Source organism: Artemia sp. Qi Xiang Cuo, chromosome 11, assembly GCF_049724085.1.
Source record: "Artemia sp. Qi Xiang Cuo chromosome 11, ASM4972408v1, whole genome shotgun sequence".
NCBI lineage: Eukaryota > Metazoa > Arthropoda > Branchiopoda > Anostraca > Artemiidae > Artemia > Artemia sp. Qi Xiang Cuo.
In genome coordinates, this window is record NC_142804.1 from 25,828,266 (window position 1) to 25,843,259 (window position 14,994).

The 14,994-nt window shown below is 36.0% G+C and overlaps 1 protein-coding gene across 2 annotated transcripts in view; it reads right to left on the reverse strand.

The window, feature by feature from the left end:
• Window positions 1–14,994, reverse strand: part of LOC148946802 (uncharacterized) — a 226,332-nt gene that overhangs the window by 58,700 nt on the left and 152,638 nt on the right. For both annotated transcript variants that reach the window (XM_089097151.1, XM_089097152.1), the window contains exon 8: window positions 14,149–14,304. In XM_089097151.1, coding sequence (XP_088953277.1) covers window positions 14,149–14,304 — 156 coding nt within the window. The remainder of the gene's footprint in view (window positions 1–14,148; window positions 14,305–14,994) is intronic.

Below are 14,994 nucleotides of genomic sequence, written 5' to 3' on the forward strand. Positions count from 1 at the left end.
CCAGAAAGAGATAGGCTATCAAGTAAAGACCGCGGTTTTTTTCAAAGCAGATAAAGAGTATTAATATGAAATTTTGAGGAGTTGTCTGAACAAAATCAAAACCTTCTATGTCATCTTTTAGATTGTATTAAGTTGGAACTTTCAGAATATATATACTAAATGCTACTGCTAAGCGCGTTTTTAAATAATAATCAAATTTTTAAAAATAGGGGGGATTTAGACACTTTGAAAATAAGCTATTTTTCTTTTATAGGTTTTTTTGGTTCCTTATTCACAATCCCTCCCCCCCCCCTGTTCGTCAGTTGGAGAAGAAGAAGACGCGCCTGTGGAGCTCTGCAACAATTCACATATCAATGGTAATTCGCTTGAAATACCGTTTAATACTAATGATTTTTAGCTGATTATTTTAATATTGATAATAGCACAGTTGAGCAGGGGGACTCAAATTTTAGAGGATTTTTCCAATGAATTAACAGGGAACCTTCCCCCCCCCCACTGATTACATACTTCCACTTCAAACAACTGAAGTGGCTTCACATAGCCCTATTATTGAACAATGTGGGGGAGGGGTGCTGATAATATACAAGAGAAGGGTGAGCAGGCGGTAGTTCAGTACTTGAAATTTCCAAAAACCTCATGTTGTCGTTTTTTTTACAAAGTTTTCAAGGTGCAATGGCCCCGGGAGGGGGAGGTTAAAGTTTAATATGGAGATAAAGATTCTATGCTGTTAAAGGTAAAAACCGAGGATTTATTTGGAGATTTAGAAAATGGGGAACACATCAGCTCGCGGATGGATTTCACCATCTGGAACCCGTCCCTCTACCCCGAGTTGGTGAAACGTCAAGCCCCCAACCAACTACTAATGTTAAAATCAGAGACGGAGAGTGATTTAATATCCAGGGGGTTGTTCCCGGGTCCTAAAGTTTATTGCGGGGAAACACATAATAGGGATGTAAAGCAGGCATGTAAAGGGGTGCCTACACATTTTGTAAAGAGCAATTTCAACATGAGTGTCTACAGAGACTGTGTAGAAAATAGCCTAGTGCCAAGAGCAAGAGTGCGTGCAATTCGCTCTCCACAGTTAAAAAAGTATACTGTAAGAGTGTAAAAGAATGCAATGTCGTGTATATCCGACAAAGTCTTTGTGCTCGAGAATGGTGTAAGTGTACTACCCCATGGCCACTACCGTATTTCAGACCGGGTTGAATGCATAGACTATCGCAATCAACTTGGTCTGGATAAATTAACCTGAATGCTCTAACCTAACCTAACCTTTCATAAATTAAATGCTCTGACCCAAACCTATACCATCCATAAACTAAATGCTCTAACCCAAACCAAACCCATCCATAAATTAACCACCCTAACCTAACCTGTAGCAGCAGCAGCAGTGACGACGACTATTGTATACAGTTTTTTCCACAGCGCCCCAGAGGGTGGGGGGGTCCTGGCTGTGGTCGGCTTTCGGCCCCGCAGCTCCCCGGAGGGTGGACGGGTCCTTTTAAATTCATAATGTTCAACTGTGCTATTTTTTAAAGTTCATGTTCCAAGTGTTTTTTTTTCAAGTGCTGTTGTGCAAATAGTGTGTGTGTTTGTACAAATAGTGATGCTGGACAAAAAGTGTTTTTTTTTATGACAATAAGTGTTAGTGTTGTACAAACAGTGTTATTGTTGATGGACGAAAAGGTTTTTTTTATGATAATAAGTGTTAGTGTTGTACAAATAGTGTTATTGTTGATGGACAAAAAGTGTTTTTTTATGTCAAAAATGTTTGAACAAATAGTGTTTTTTTGTTCTTGTTGAACAAGTGTTTTTTTTCATGTTGTTCTGGTTAAACAAATAGAGTTTTCATGTCGAATAAAAGAATGAAATACTGTTTTTGTTGTTCTTGTACTAGATCGTTTCTGTGTGGTCCATCAATGTCGGGGAAAACAACACTTTTAGCTAAAATAATTCAAAATTGTAATAAAATGTTTTTGGAAAAACCAAAGAAAATTTATTATTGCTATAGTATTTGGCAGGAGTCCTATGATCAAATAAAAGCTATTGCCACAACCATACCAGTACAATTCATACGAGGACTTGATGTTTTCAATAGTATTGAACCAAACTCGTTGCTGATTATTGATGATTTGGCTGAATCCATTGAACAGTTATCACAGGAAATGCTTCAGCTGTTCACCGTTCGCTCTCATCATGAACAGATTTCCATAACCCTAGTTCTACACAATCTGTTTCATCAGAGGAAATGTATGAGAACCCTTGCTTTGAATTGCACCATCTATATTATCTATCGAGTTGTTCGTGTATCTAGCTCACTAATAACTCTCAATAAGCAAATATATCCAGGTGCCCCTAAATTTCTGCTGTCAGCGTACACTCAGGCGACAAATAAGCCCTGAGGCTACATTTTGCTAGATCTTAATCAGAGTACACCCGAGGATCTACGTGTAGTCACCGACATTTTCGACAATGAAATTACCGTATATCTTCCAGTGAACAGTAGAAAAAGCTATTAGTTGCCATTATGACACTGAAGAAACTACACGAACAACGGCATTTATTTTTCGTTTTAGGCACTTCAAAAACTCCACTCAGGAAGGCCATACTCAAACATGGTGTTGACAATGATTCCATTAATCTAATATCTGAACTTTTGTTAAATTTAACTGAGGGCAATGTACATTTGCCAGAAGGTATTAGACAACACACAAAGCAACATCGTTCCACTGTACCACCTTGGCTTGCAAAAACAAGGGGAAATTTTTTAAAAGAAACCGTCTCCTTCAAGCGGGCGGTAGCTTTTTTACACTTTTACTGCCAATAATTGCAGGACTTGTAAACAGTTTTCTCAAGAGAATGGCTAAACCCTATAAATTGACACCATTTGAACTTGTCCTCTCGCCCGTGGAACATTTTGAAGACAATCTAAGCAAATTCATTAATGATGAGAATATTGCCGATGACAAAAAACTGCTTTTACTTCAAGATGCATTGCGACGTGTGGACAAACCTAAACCTTATCGCGAAACACCCGCCATTATCGCGGCCACAGATCCCTCTAAACAGGGAACAGCTCCTCAAGGTACTGCAGCAGCAGTGCAATCAAAGGAGAAGGAATTGAATTCTATAGTGTGAACAATCGGAAGCATACTACCAGTGACATATCGAGAAAAGAGTAAAAGAGTATTATCGTATCTCATGTTGGAAACTGGTGGTGACCATGAAGTTCAAGTCGACAGCGCAGAGAAACGAATTATAATTCAGGGAAAAAGTTATAATCTAGCTGATTTAATTTGTGACATGGTGAGGAATCGTAAAGGACTTTTATCTTTTGATAATAATCTATACACCTTTCTCAATGCATCAAACTTTCCCAAAAGTCTTATTGGCAATAAGCAAATTCTAAAGAAACTAAGAGAATATAGTCCTCCAATAACGCCAACGCCAATATCGACAATTGGCGACAAACTAAAGCCTTTTTCCCTCTGCATATTATGCAAACTGATCTTTTAACTCTAGACGCGATTCAACGACGTCACAATGCACCCTACAAATATATTCTGGTGGCAATAATTTCTCGGTGGTTTTTATGAATATGAACTACAAAAAGTTAGAAACACTAGCGAAATTTATCAAATTGAAAAGATATTAAAGAGTCGTACTCGTAGGGGCCAGAGACAGTTGCTTGTTCGCTGGCTAGGATACAACTCTGATTTTGATTCTTGGGTCAGTGCTGAAGACATTAACAATGCCCAATGATTTCTATGTGACTTTCATGTCCAATGTTTCTGATCCTCTCTACAATGACTTGAATAGAACAAGTGATTTTTGGACGAAACTCTCCCCGACCATCAAATTCGACGACAATGGAAAGTATGAAGTGGCTCTTGTCGACTGTATTCTCAAAAATACCTATGACATCCTGAGAAAGGATCGTAAATATGAAATAAAAATTAGACCCTATGATTGGCCGCCACCACCCTCAGGTGATCAAGAATAAATTCAAAAAATCAATTGGATGGATTATCCATATATTGAATTACCCTACGAGGAACTCACCTGTATGAATGATTTATGTCGTTCTATTAATAAAAGAATTTCCACTCGTAAAAATGAGCTTTTCATTTCAACTGTTCAAAGGAGTAGGGCAAGATCTACATTAGTTCACCTATTGCCAATCAAAAGGTTATTCTCAATGATAATCTAAAGGATGTTCTTGGCTTTAAGCTCAATATAATCAACGGTAAAAGTGCCGGAAACACTAATTTCATTTTTGCTGACTACCCGCCTTCCTTATCCACGGACACTTGTATATTTCTTTACGCTTCATTTGTGGAAACATCTCGGGTTGGTAATTCAAATGTTCCCCTCCTACGAGTTCTTGAACGAAAAAACAATCAAGAACATGTTCACCACTACAATATAAAGCATCTTCAGTATATTCCCGTAAACACTTCATATTTGGAACTCTGTCAGTTAACACTACGAAGTCAATTAGGTGATCCCCTAGCAATATCAAAAGTTTAGCTATGATTACATGCCATTCTCGTCCCATCGTTCAACAACAACAAGATCTCTAATAATATAAAAGTGGTTTTTATTTGTCCTAATATTGACTGCTATGTTAATACTCTTGGCCCAAGACAACAGGGCAATCGAATGGACTATTACAAAGGCCGCTCATCAATGTATGGCTACGGTTCTGGCAGTTGGTTTGCTAAGCTGTTTCATTCTGCATTACCACTGGCTAGAAAATACATTGTACCGGCTGCGACAGATTTTGGAGCTTCTACACTATACGATTGGGGCTCTTGCAAGGATTTTAAAATAAGTACTTCGGAAAATCTTAGGTCCAGTGCACGAACCCGTGGTGAGAAAATAAAACAAAATGGTAAAGATTTAAAAAGGTTGAGAAACAATGCATCACTCATCAGTCTCTACTCAGGTCAGAACCGAAAGACATCGCCCCTGTCAAAGAGAAGAAGGAAAAAGCCAACACGTACTGTAAACAGTAGTAGAAGAAGAAGAAGTCCCAGGAAGAGAATTGTTAGATCGAAACTAGATTTCTTCTCTTAAGATGTCATACCAACCGCATGAGGATTCTCAACCTTCAATCACCGCCTCACTGAATCTATTCAATGCTGAAAATGTTGATGTGAGTGTCAAGCATGGATACTATGAACAATTTTATCCTCAACAACCCCTCTCCGATAATATCCACATTCATATTTATTCCAATGATGACTACTTTATGGACATTTCTTCAACAATTATAGATTTGCAAATAAAAGTCCGGAAATCCGATAATACATTGCCAATTCTTGCTGATGGAATATCCTATGAAAATTGTATATTACATAATTTATTTCGTCAAATCAGTGTCTACATAAATGGCGCACTGGTGAGCACAAGCAACAATCTCTCAAATTATACAAGCTATATGCAATTCATGCTGATGACACCCAAGTCATACAAGGAATTGAGAGGCACCTCCAATGGATATAAATATATTACTAATACTGACAGTACAGATGCACTTAAGAATGCTAAAACTAGGTAATTACATCTAGTTGGAAAAATATATCATGAAATATTTAATATACCCCAATGGCTACCACCCAATATTAAAGTGGATATAAAATTGATGCTTGCCCCATCCAATTTCATATTGAGAAAAGAACTTGCTGCCAATCCTGATGTAAGTCTCTCCCTCACCTCGGCAATACTTCATGTACGCAAACAACAAGTTATGAGTTCTGTTGCTTTGGCAGTGGAAAAACTGAGAGCCAGTGGAAATAATATTAAACTTCTTGTTCTTCAATCAACGTCATATTGCCATGGGGTCACGCGCCTTCACCGACTCATCCTTTATCAATGGCGAAATTCCGTCAAAACTCGCTTTGGCATTTGTAAAAAGGGCTAGTGCAATAGGATCGTGGACTAGATGTCCGCATAAATTCGAAATGTTTGGACTTTCATCTCTTGTGCGCAAAGTAAACGGCATCCCACTCTACAATCTATCTTTTGATAAATCCTATAGAACATTGTATGAGTTGACCATGCAAACCTTAGATCATGATTCGCAACTATTTGAAAATAGTACGACCGAAGAACAGCTTGCTAAAATATTTGGTATCATTGCACTAGATTTGTCTGGCACGCAGGACATGAGTATACGAACGGGGAGCGTGCGTTTCGATCGTACATTTGCTAACCCATTGGCTGAGAGTATTGCACTAATCTCACTAAATCAGTATGAAACCTCTGGGGAAATCACTCCCGAAGGCAGTGTTCTACTAGACTTGGCACCATGAACACCAGTCAAATAATCAATGTATTTAATATGGATCCCTACATGTCCCAGTACAAATCCTATTGTCTGCCCTCGGACTTTCTTGGAAAAATTCAAAGTGGCAACAATACCTTAATTATTGTAAATAGCAGTCCGTCGACTGTGCTGACGGGTCATTGGTTGTGCATCTTTCAATCAATGAAGACGATTGAATTTTTTGATCCTCTTGGTCTACCCTATACATTCTACACACCCCACATCAGCAACTATATTGAGAGCAGTGGGAAAACTATTATTCAAAATCGGAGAAGAGTGCAGGATCTGACGAATAAAAGCTGTGGCTTCCATGCACTACTATATTTTGTGTTCCGATGTCGCGGCTATACTTACAAGCAGTTTCTCAACATTTATTTAGACAATCCACGTCTGACAGACTTTCTAGTGGAAAATATCCTCTCGGACCTGTATAATATAAATTTCAGTGCCCTAAGAGTAAAGTGCTTAAAATTTTTTTGTGAATTTGTTTATTAATAAAATGTACATATACAACTATGTCTTTATATCTTCACTTTAGATTTCTTCTTCTTCAGTGTTTAGGCAACTGTCGTGAACCAATAGTGACGATAAATCCTTTGGATTTACTGTAAATTGGTCTTTATTGGCTGCAAAGTCAGGGTCACATTTTCTAGAGTACAATGTAACTTCACTCTTGTCATATCTCTTTGTATAGTCAATGATACTATTTGCATTCATATCTTGAAATTCACAAGTTTCAATCTGTCCATTGGGAGCAATATCACATACAGTGTTTTCAAATGGTGAATCACATTCGGTAACTGCCAAATAAAGATCACTTGGTTTATAGTCATAATAGGCAGTGTCGTCACAACGATGACGTAGAAACCAAATTGTCGTAGACCAGATTCTTCCTCCCAGAATAATTTAAATCCACGACGATACCAATCTCGTAGAAATAAACAAAAATCACGTTTAGGATTCTTTTTAATCATAGCGGATAAGTATTCTCCCACTGATCACATTTATCATAGTGACAATTGGAGCACAGATGTCCTCTAGGGTGAGAGTCACAAATCTCTTCAAGGCATGAATTACATCCTTTAATTTGTACTGCATAGCCTCTATGTAATTTACAAGTATTACATAATTTGCACTTTTCACTATAGTCATCAATAATTGTACAATTCTCACATTGACTCCAACTGCTAAGAGTGTACATGCATAGTGGACATGTATAGAACATTTTTTTCCGATGTCAACTCTCTCACAGCTAAAACGAAACTGATCGTCCTCGCTCAATAAATTCAGGGTGGAGGAATGGGAGACGAGTAATTCTGTGACGTCACCTCTGTCGAATGGTGGTGGAGCCATCTACATTGAATCTATGGCAATGTTTTCAAAAGTATATCTATAATATTTTTATGCCTTGTTCAAATTAATATATCAACAAATTGAGTATAAACATTTGATTCAAATTAACGAAGTCTCATACAATTGTCTAATGGGGATGAATCAGTCCTCTTTATATTTTCAAATGTTTCCCGAGGGAATATCCTGTGTTTAAGAGATAACTCAAGAAAATTATCATCCAAAATCAAATGTTTTTCCATAAACACAAGATTCGATCTAATTCTCTCTTTCTCAAATTTTATTCATTTTTCAATCCTATCACTCTAACTGCTGACTAGACTGATCTTGAATCGTTAGCCTAACATTCTAACAACAAAAAGAAAGGGAACATTTTCGATTTCGAAACAATTTTAGAGGCGTCATTGACCCCATTAGACATTAATAAACCATGAAAATATATAAAAGTGAGAAAAATACTGTTTTTTCATTCTCAGTGACAAAAAACATAAAATCTTGCATAAATTATGTATGTCCCGGATCCCTTCGATTACGCAATCATTTTCTCGGAAATTCTCTCCCCTTCGATTACGCAATCAATTTCTCAGAAATTCACTTGTCCTAGGCGATTACGCAATCAATTTCTCGGAAATTCTCTCCCCTTCGATTACGCAATGAATTTCTCAGAAAATCACTTGTCCTAGTCGATTACGCAATCAAATTTCTCGGAAATTCATTTTCCCCCTCTTATCCTAGGTCAATATATTCCTCCTCGTTACGGTGAAGGTGCAAACTTCGCTCTAGAAACAATATACTGAGACGAACAACAAAAGCAAATACCTCAAACTTGAAAGAGGTGTAATTGATCCCATTAGAACCCATAAGTTATGAAAATAAATCAAATTTAGAAAAATCCAGTTTATTCATTCTCAGTGACAAAAACCATAAAAACATGCATAAATTATGTTCGTCCCGTGTCAATAGGGGCCTTTCTACTCGCATCCGTGATCTTTCTTCTGGCAAAAAAATATAAAATTCCACATTTTTGCAGGTAGGAGCTTCATGGTGTGATTTTCATTAAAGTTCTATGACTTTTAGGGGTTGTTTCCCCCTTTTTTCGAAAATAAGGCACTTTTTCTCATTTTTTCGCGTAACTTTTGATGGGTAAAACTAAACTTGATGAAACTTATATATTTGAAATCAGCATAAAAATCCGATTCTTGTGATGTATCTATTGGTATCAAAATTCCGTTTTTTAGAGTTTCGGTTACTATTGAGCCGGGTCGCTCCTTATTTACAGTTTGTTATCACGAACTGTTTGATTTATAGTTCTCAGTTCTGATTACAAATGTGACGAAATCCAAAGTTCCGCTTATCGATATTCATTATTCACTAGGCTCACACCCAGGGGCGTCCCGAGGGGGCGGGAGGTCAGGGAGGGGCGTGCCACCCCCAACTTTTTTTTGCATCCGGGAAAAATTTCGCCGAAGGCGAAGATTTTGGCAGAAATTTTGCCAAATCGACCGAAATTTAGCAAAATTCTTGATTTCTTCAGAAAATTCGGCATAAATCAGGTAGCGATTCATTAAAATTTACGAAGACCCCCCCCCCCAATAAAAGAAGTCTAAAGACGCCTCTGCTGACAACATCCCAAGTATCGCTTCTGCAAGAGTCTAAAAACCTAAGAGATGGTCTCTGCATTTTTTAATTTTATTTTTTTAGTGGAATTAGATACCAGGCGATAAATTCCTTTAGAGATTTACATTTAGCCCATTCGTGAAGTGCGTGAAGCCGGCTTTTGAATATACAAGTCAAAAGACCTGCGTTTACTCGCTTGGTACTTAGAATCTCCCAATTTCAAACGTTAAAAAAAAAGAAAAAAAGATGAATCTTCGCCTGTGTTATTATGACTAGATATCAACCTAGTAGTCGGTGGATCGTGGAATCCAAGTAAGGATTTCATTTCTTTGTTTCATTTCTATTCACTGTGATCTTCATTGACACAAAAAGAAACTAAGGTTCAGCTGCCTCATTCCATATATTTAATTTTGATTGTCCATGCCAATATTATTTGAGAAATGGAGTTTCTAGAGAGATACTGGAAAAAAGGAAAATTATTTGGATCCAATTTCAGTTAATTTGAAATATATAGAGGACAAGTTTAAACAAGTTAAGTTTATGAATAAAAAAATGTTTAAAAAGCACAAGTCGGCCACTGCAGTAGTTTAGCTTTTACTAAGTCAAGGTCCCACTATTTTCGCCACTAAGTTTCTTAAATTAAGTTTCTTCAGTTTAAAAAAAAAAAATAATAATGTGCTCAGTAGCACAAAATGCTGATAGCGATCGTAAAGACTTCAATATAATATTGCCGCTTTTTATGTTTGTTGTTCTTATTTAAAATCAGACACTAAAGTCTTTTTTTTCTTTTCTTTTTTTACGGAGAAAAGCTCTGTTTTCATTTAAGATTTTACAGATATAACGTAAAGCCTAGCAACCAATGAGTGTCAGAAAGAACTGTGTTTGCAAAATAGTAAAAGAAAACTGGCATTCAATTGGTTGGTTCATTCACTTCATTGGGCGTCTAACAACTTCTTAAAACGTACCACAAATAAGCAATTTATTGAGAAACGTGGAAGATTATGCAAAATTCCCAAATCCCCAACACGTGCCTGTGGCTAGTGGTACCGAATACATGCGAGGAAACTGGCATGATATTTGAGTTAATTTATTCATTTTCTCTAAATGAGCCAAGACTCAGTATTCGCCATATTTTCCCAGTGCCTCTGGATTTTCACAAAATTCAATATTGAACAACTGAAGTCAGTGTTTTAAAAGCTTTAAGGTTGATTATGATTATTCTTGCTTTCATCAGCAGCATACTTGTAGAACTAAGGTGATTTCAAGCAGGCCAGATATACCAGGATTTGGAATACAGATGTAAATAATAACTTTTAAACCTATCTAGATAATAATGAATTTGTTATAGTTATCTGTACCCCAAATAATTTTTACTCTCTACAAAACGAAGTTCTGGTTACTCAATTAGCTTTATTAACATTTATATAGCTATAGATGCTGAACTTGCAGTTGACTGAAGTAACCTTTCAGGGGAATAAAGCTATAAGTAATTGCTAACTAGCTTCCAACAGTTGGTAACAGGCTTTGGAACCTACAGCAGATGGTCAAGTGATACACTTAAAGGCAGAAAAGTTGATGAAGATTTATATCACATTTTATTCTATTACATTTTGGATTAAGCTGATCAGATACTTCACGGCGATAGCCTTCAAAATACATTACACATTTTCGTAATTTTTTATTCAAAATCATGGTACTTGTAATTAAAAAAAGACTTTTTATACAATTTCGGAGCGGTGTTACCTGTTTCCAGTGTAATGAGTTGCATTTGTTTTATTGTTATGGTTTTGTTGTTTTACAATTATCAGTACTACCACAGCGTGCCAACAAAGTAAGGTTACTTCTCAAATATTATTTCATATTTGTTTGAATTCAATTAGCCATCAAAGTCAGCTAATTGAGACCGATCAATTAGCAGTTGCTGTGTATACTGTTTGTTTGCTGCTTACTTTTCCTTTGGTCTCTTTTTTATTCAAATTTTTTAGTTATAATATGTGGCAAAAAGGGCAAGTAAGCAAACGGTTGTTTGACTTATTTAAGTCACTTTGTGTAGAGCACGTAGACAGGAATGTGTTTAACAAAGGGGTCTTTATGGGGGGGGGGGGACAGAAAAAAACGCAGGAAATGGGGAAATACGTCTCACGATTTAATAGGCCATTTCCACGGAACCCTATGCAAACGTGCATGATGGGTATTATCTGACATTTTCTATTTTTAGGGATATAACTAACACTGAAACCACAATACTTTACCTATTCGTTCAATCCTTTCTTTTATCATGTCTCATTAGGGTCTCAATAATCCAGGGGTTTCAAAATTTCTAAATTCACGTTTTTTCACACGTATAGCCTACTCAGTTGGAAACTGAAGCTTTAAAAGTCTTTTTAGCAACTCTAAGACCTTGAAAACCAATTCTCATTAATAAAAGATAGGACATCGGAAGTCGGATTTCACTATTTTGTCACTCCAGTAAAATGTGTTCCTTGTGCATTCTGAATCACCAAAGTCAAGATTTCTTACACGTTTGCTCTTTCTAATTCTTTTTTTCTATCTTAACTCTCTATCTCATTCATTTCAAGTTTATTCGCTCCTTTTGAATTCAATTTAGATCATTTTGATGCGAATAGAGATAAATGAACAGTGTCCTTTTTTCAACTCACTTCAACCAGAAAAGGCTTTCATCTAACTAATTACCTTCCATCAGATAAAGGAGGATATAACAGCACTGATGTAGCTAGCTTAACAATAAAGTTGAGTCATTTCTGGCTTTGATAATCAAATACCAAACACCATAGCTAAAAAACAAGGTCGTCAAAAGGCCAAACAGCCTGGGTTAAATTTAACTAATTTGTATGCTATAATTTGTTTTATATTGCAAGGGTGACTTTTGTTTAAACAAAAAAGGAGAAAAACAAGAGCGGCAATGTAAAAATGTGATTTTCTCTTACTTCCAGGTGGAGCACTGTAAAACTCTGTTTATAGCTTTATAACAATGGAAAATCTAATAACGTCCTTTTTACTTTAACAAGACTTCATTTTTGAGGACTTTAGTACTGTTTTTTAATTCTCAGAAAATTCTTCTCGTAATAAATTACTGCTCAATTGAATGTCATTGGTAGTTTCTATTTTTAAAATAGAGATTTTTTTTCCTTTAATTAAGTTACTATGTTTAAACATGAGAAATTTTTCTCATTCGAAAGTCTATTAAAAAGCCTCTTTTTTTAATTTTGGCTGCAGTAGGCCGTGGTTTACTGTTTACTAGGTTGCAGCATCTGCTGTAACCATAATACTTCTTTAAACTTCTAAGTTTGGAACTCGAGCCTAAAATTTAGTAATTATGAGCAATTACTTTTTTGGTTACTATTTTTAGTAGTTAGTAGTTACTATAGAGAAATTTAGTTTCTCTAATTAAGTTACTATGTTAAAACATGAGAGATTTTTCTCATTCGAAAGTGTCTTAAAAGGACTTTTTTTATATTTTGGCTGCAATAGGCCGTGGTTTACTGTTTACTAAGGTTGTAGCCTCTGCTGTAACCATAATACTTCTTTTAACTTCTACGTTTGGAACTCGAGCCTAAAATTTAGTAAGTATGAGCAATTAGCCGTAGTTTAGCTTCATATGAAGAAAAATATAGTTTATTTTCTAATTGATAAGCGTTACAATCAACGTTTACAAATTTTACAAGGAAGGTTTAGATCTTAATTTTACCTTTGGAGCAACAACATCAGAAGGGCAGTGTTGACTCAATCTCAAGAAGATGCGATGCCTTAAAAGATCACACTATCTCGTCCATTATAAACTCTATTAGTTTGTGTGGCCAAAATGTTTAGGATTGATTGAGTGTTCTTGCCATAAATTGTAGAACTTGAATAAGAGATCTTAATAAATTACAGAAAACTAAAAGATCATACCTACTTTCCAGAAAATCTTAGTTCAGGAAAAGGCAATTCCTAAAAAAGTTCTAGCATACCTGTTAGGAAAATGCCAAAAGTCATCTCAAATGAATTATCTCTTAAGCAATTTGGTTGCGTTGGGAGACCCCAGTGGTGGTACCTGCTTTGATTGACAAGCTTGCTGACGAAAGAGAGGTAAATTTTAATTGTTTTCAGTCAAATTTCGCAGTCAAACCACATATACTCAACAGTTTTCTATGATCACTAGTCCCCTGGCAGAGTTCGCTAATAGGCCTTTTGTCCTTGTGACGGTCAGCCGACGATGAGGCACGCAAAACAATCTTAGCTGAAAACACACACTGTAAGTCCTATTTATCACATCTCTAGCTTGAAATCTCAAGAGATCCTTAAACTTTCAAAACATTTGATTAGTTGAAGTGAACAGAGTAAAACCTAGTGGATAAAAATAAAGAGAGATAAAAATCTCAAGATGATTAAAACAAATAGGACTTGGGTCAGTAGAAGAAAAAAACAAAATAAAACGACAAGGATACATCGACCGCATGAAACGTGGCTTTTTAACAACGAAAAACAAAGATAAAATCTAGAAAAAAAAACCAAAAAATCTAAAACCAAGAAAAAAATAAAAGAATAAAATCTAAAACCAAGAGAAAAAAATAATAATATTTATATATACAATTGTTGCTACTGTGATTAAGCACCACAAAAGATTTTTGTCATGGCTGGCGAGTTCGGCTTTAGATTATTATTTAACCTAGTGGATGTACAATAGGAACTAAGAAAAACCCTCTAGGTCAACAAACTCCCTAAGCATGAGAATTAGGGTAGGGTCCTAATATATAAGGCGCTGATCATCATTCGAGATAATATGCTTAATGGAAATTGTTAAAACCATCCTATCTGTGCCTATTTCCTTAATGATGAAGTATACTTACTTGACAAGCAATAGATTGTATAATCCATACAGCAAGTGCCTTCGCTCAAACATGTTGGGCCGCAGTAACAGGTACTTCCATCAGGAGTCACAGGAGTCAGCCCACATTTACCGTTGCAGGACAAAAACTGGCTTATTGTGGGCCTTGTCGATATCTCTATATAAAAAAAAATACATGTATTTATATGAACATTTATTGATAAGCAGAATTAAGACTTTAAACACCCTACAAGAGAAAAAGTGGTACAAAGAACCACTTGGTACACAAGTAATGACTTAAATAATTATTTCAATGTAAAAGAAGGCTATGATAACTTAGTAGTTTATGCAGCAAATTCTGTAGCACAAAAATTTGCACAGCAGATTCATAGGGGCGAGGAATTAGAATTCAAATTGTGCAACTTTGCAGATCTAAAAAGTGCATTTGTGAATCTATTCTGAATGTTAGTCGGTTCGAATATTCATATGAATGTAGCTGAAAACTACCTGAAAATACACGGCACTGTGCCAGGATCGGCAACTATTTGGTCCATGAATGTGTCCCCGGAGCATCCAGAAATATGTCATTTTTAGCTAAAATGTGTCCATCTTGAAATCTCAAAAACTAGAGGTGATTTTTTTCCTGTTGTATTATTGACCAAAAGACGCTTTGTAAACCTCTTTCAAAGTGGGCAGGTAACATAAAATATAATTAAAACGAAAAAAATTCACATAATTCATTCATACAAAATGCCCAAGTGTGAAAGCACGAAATTCATATAAACATGTAAAACCCTTATTTTGGAGAAATTCTTTTACTTACAACATCTCTGGCAAAACCATAATGCTCAAAAAGTAATACCGAGAA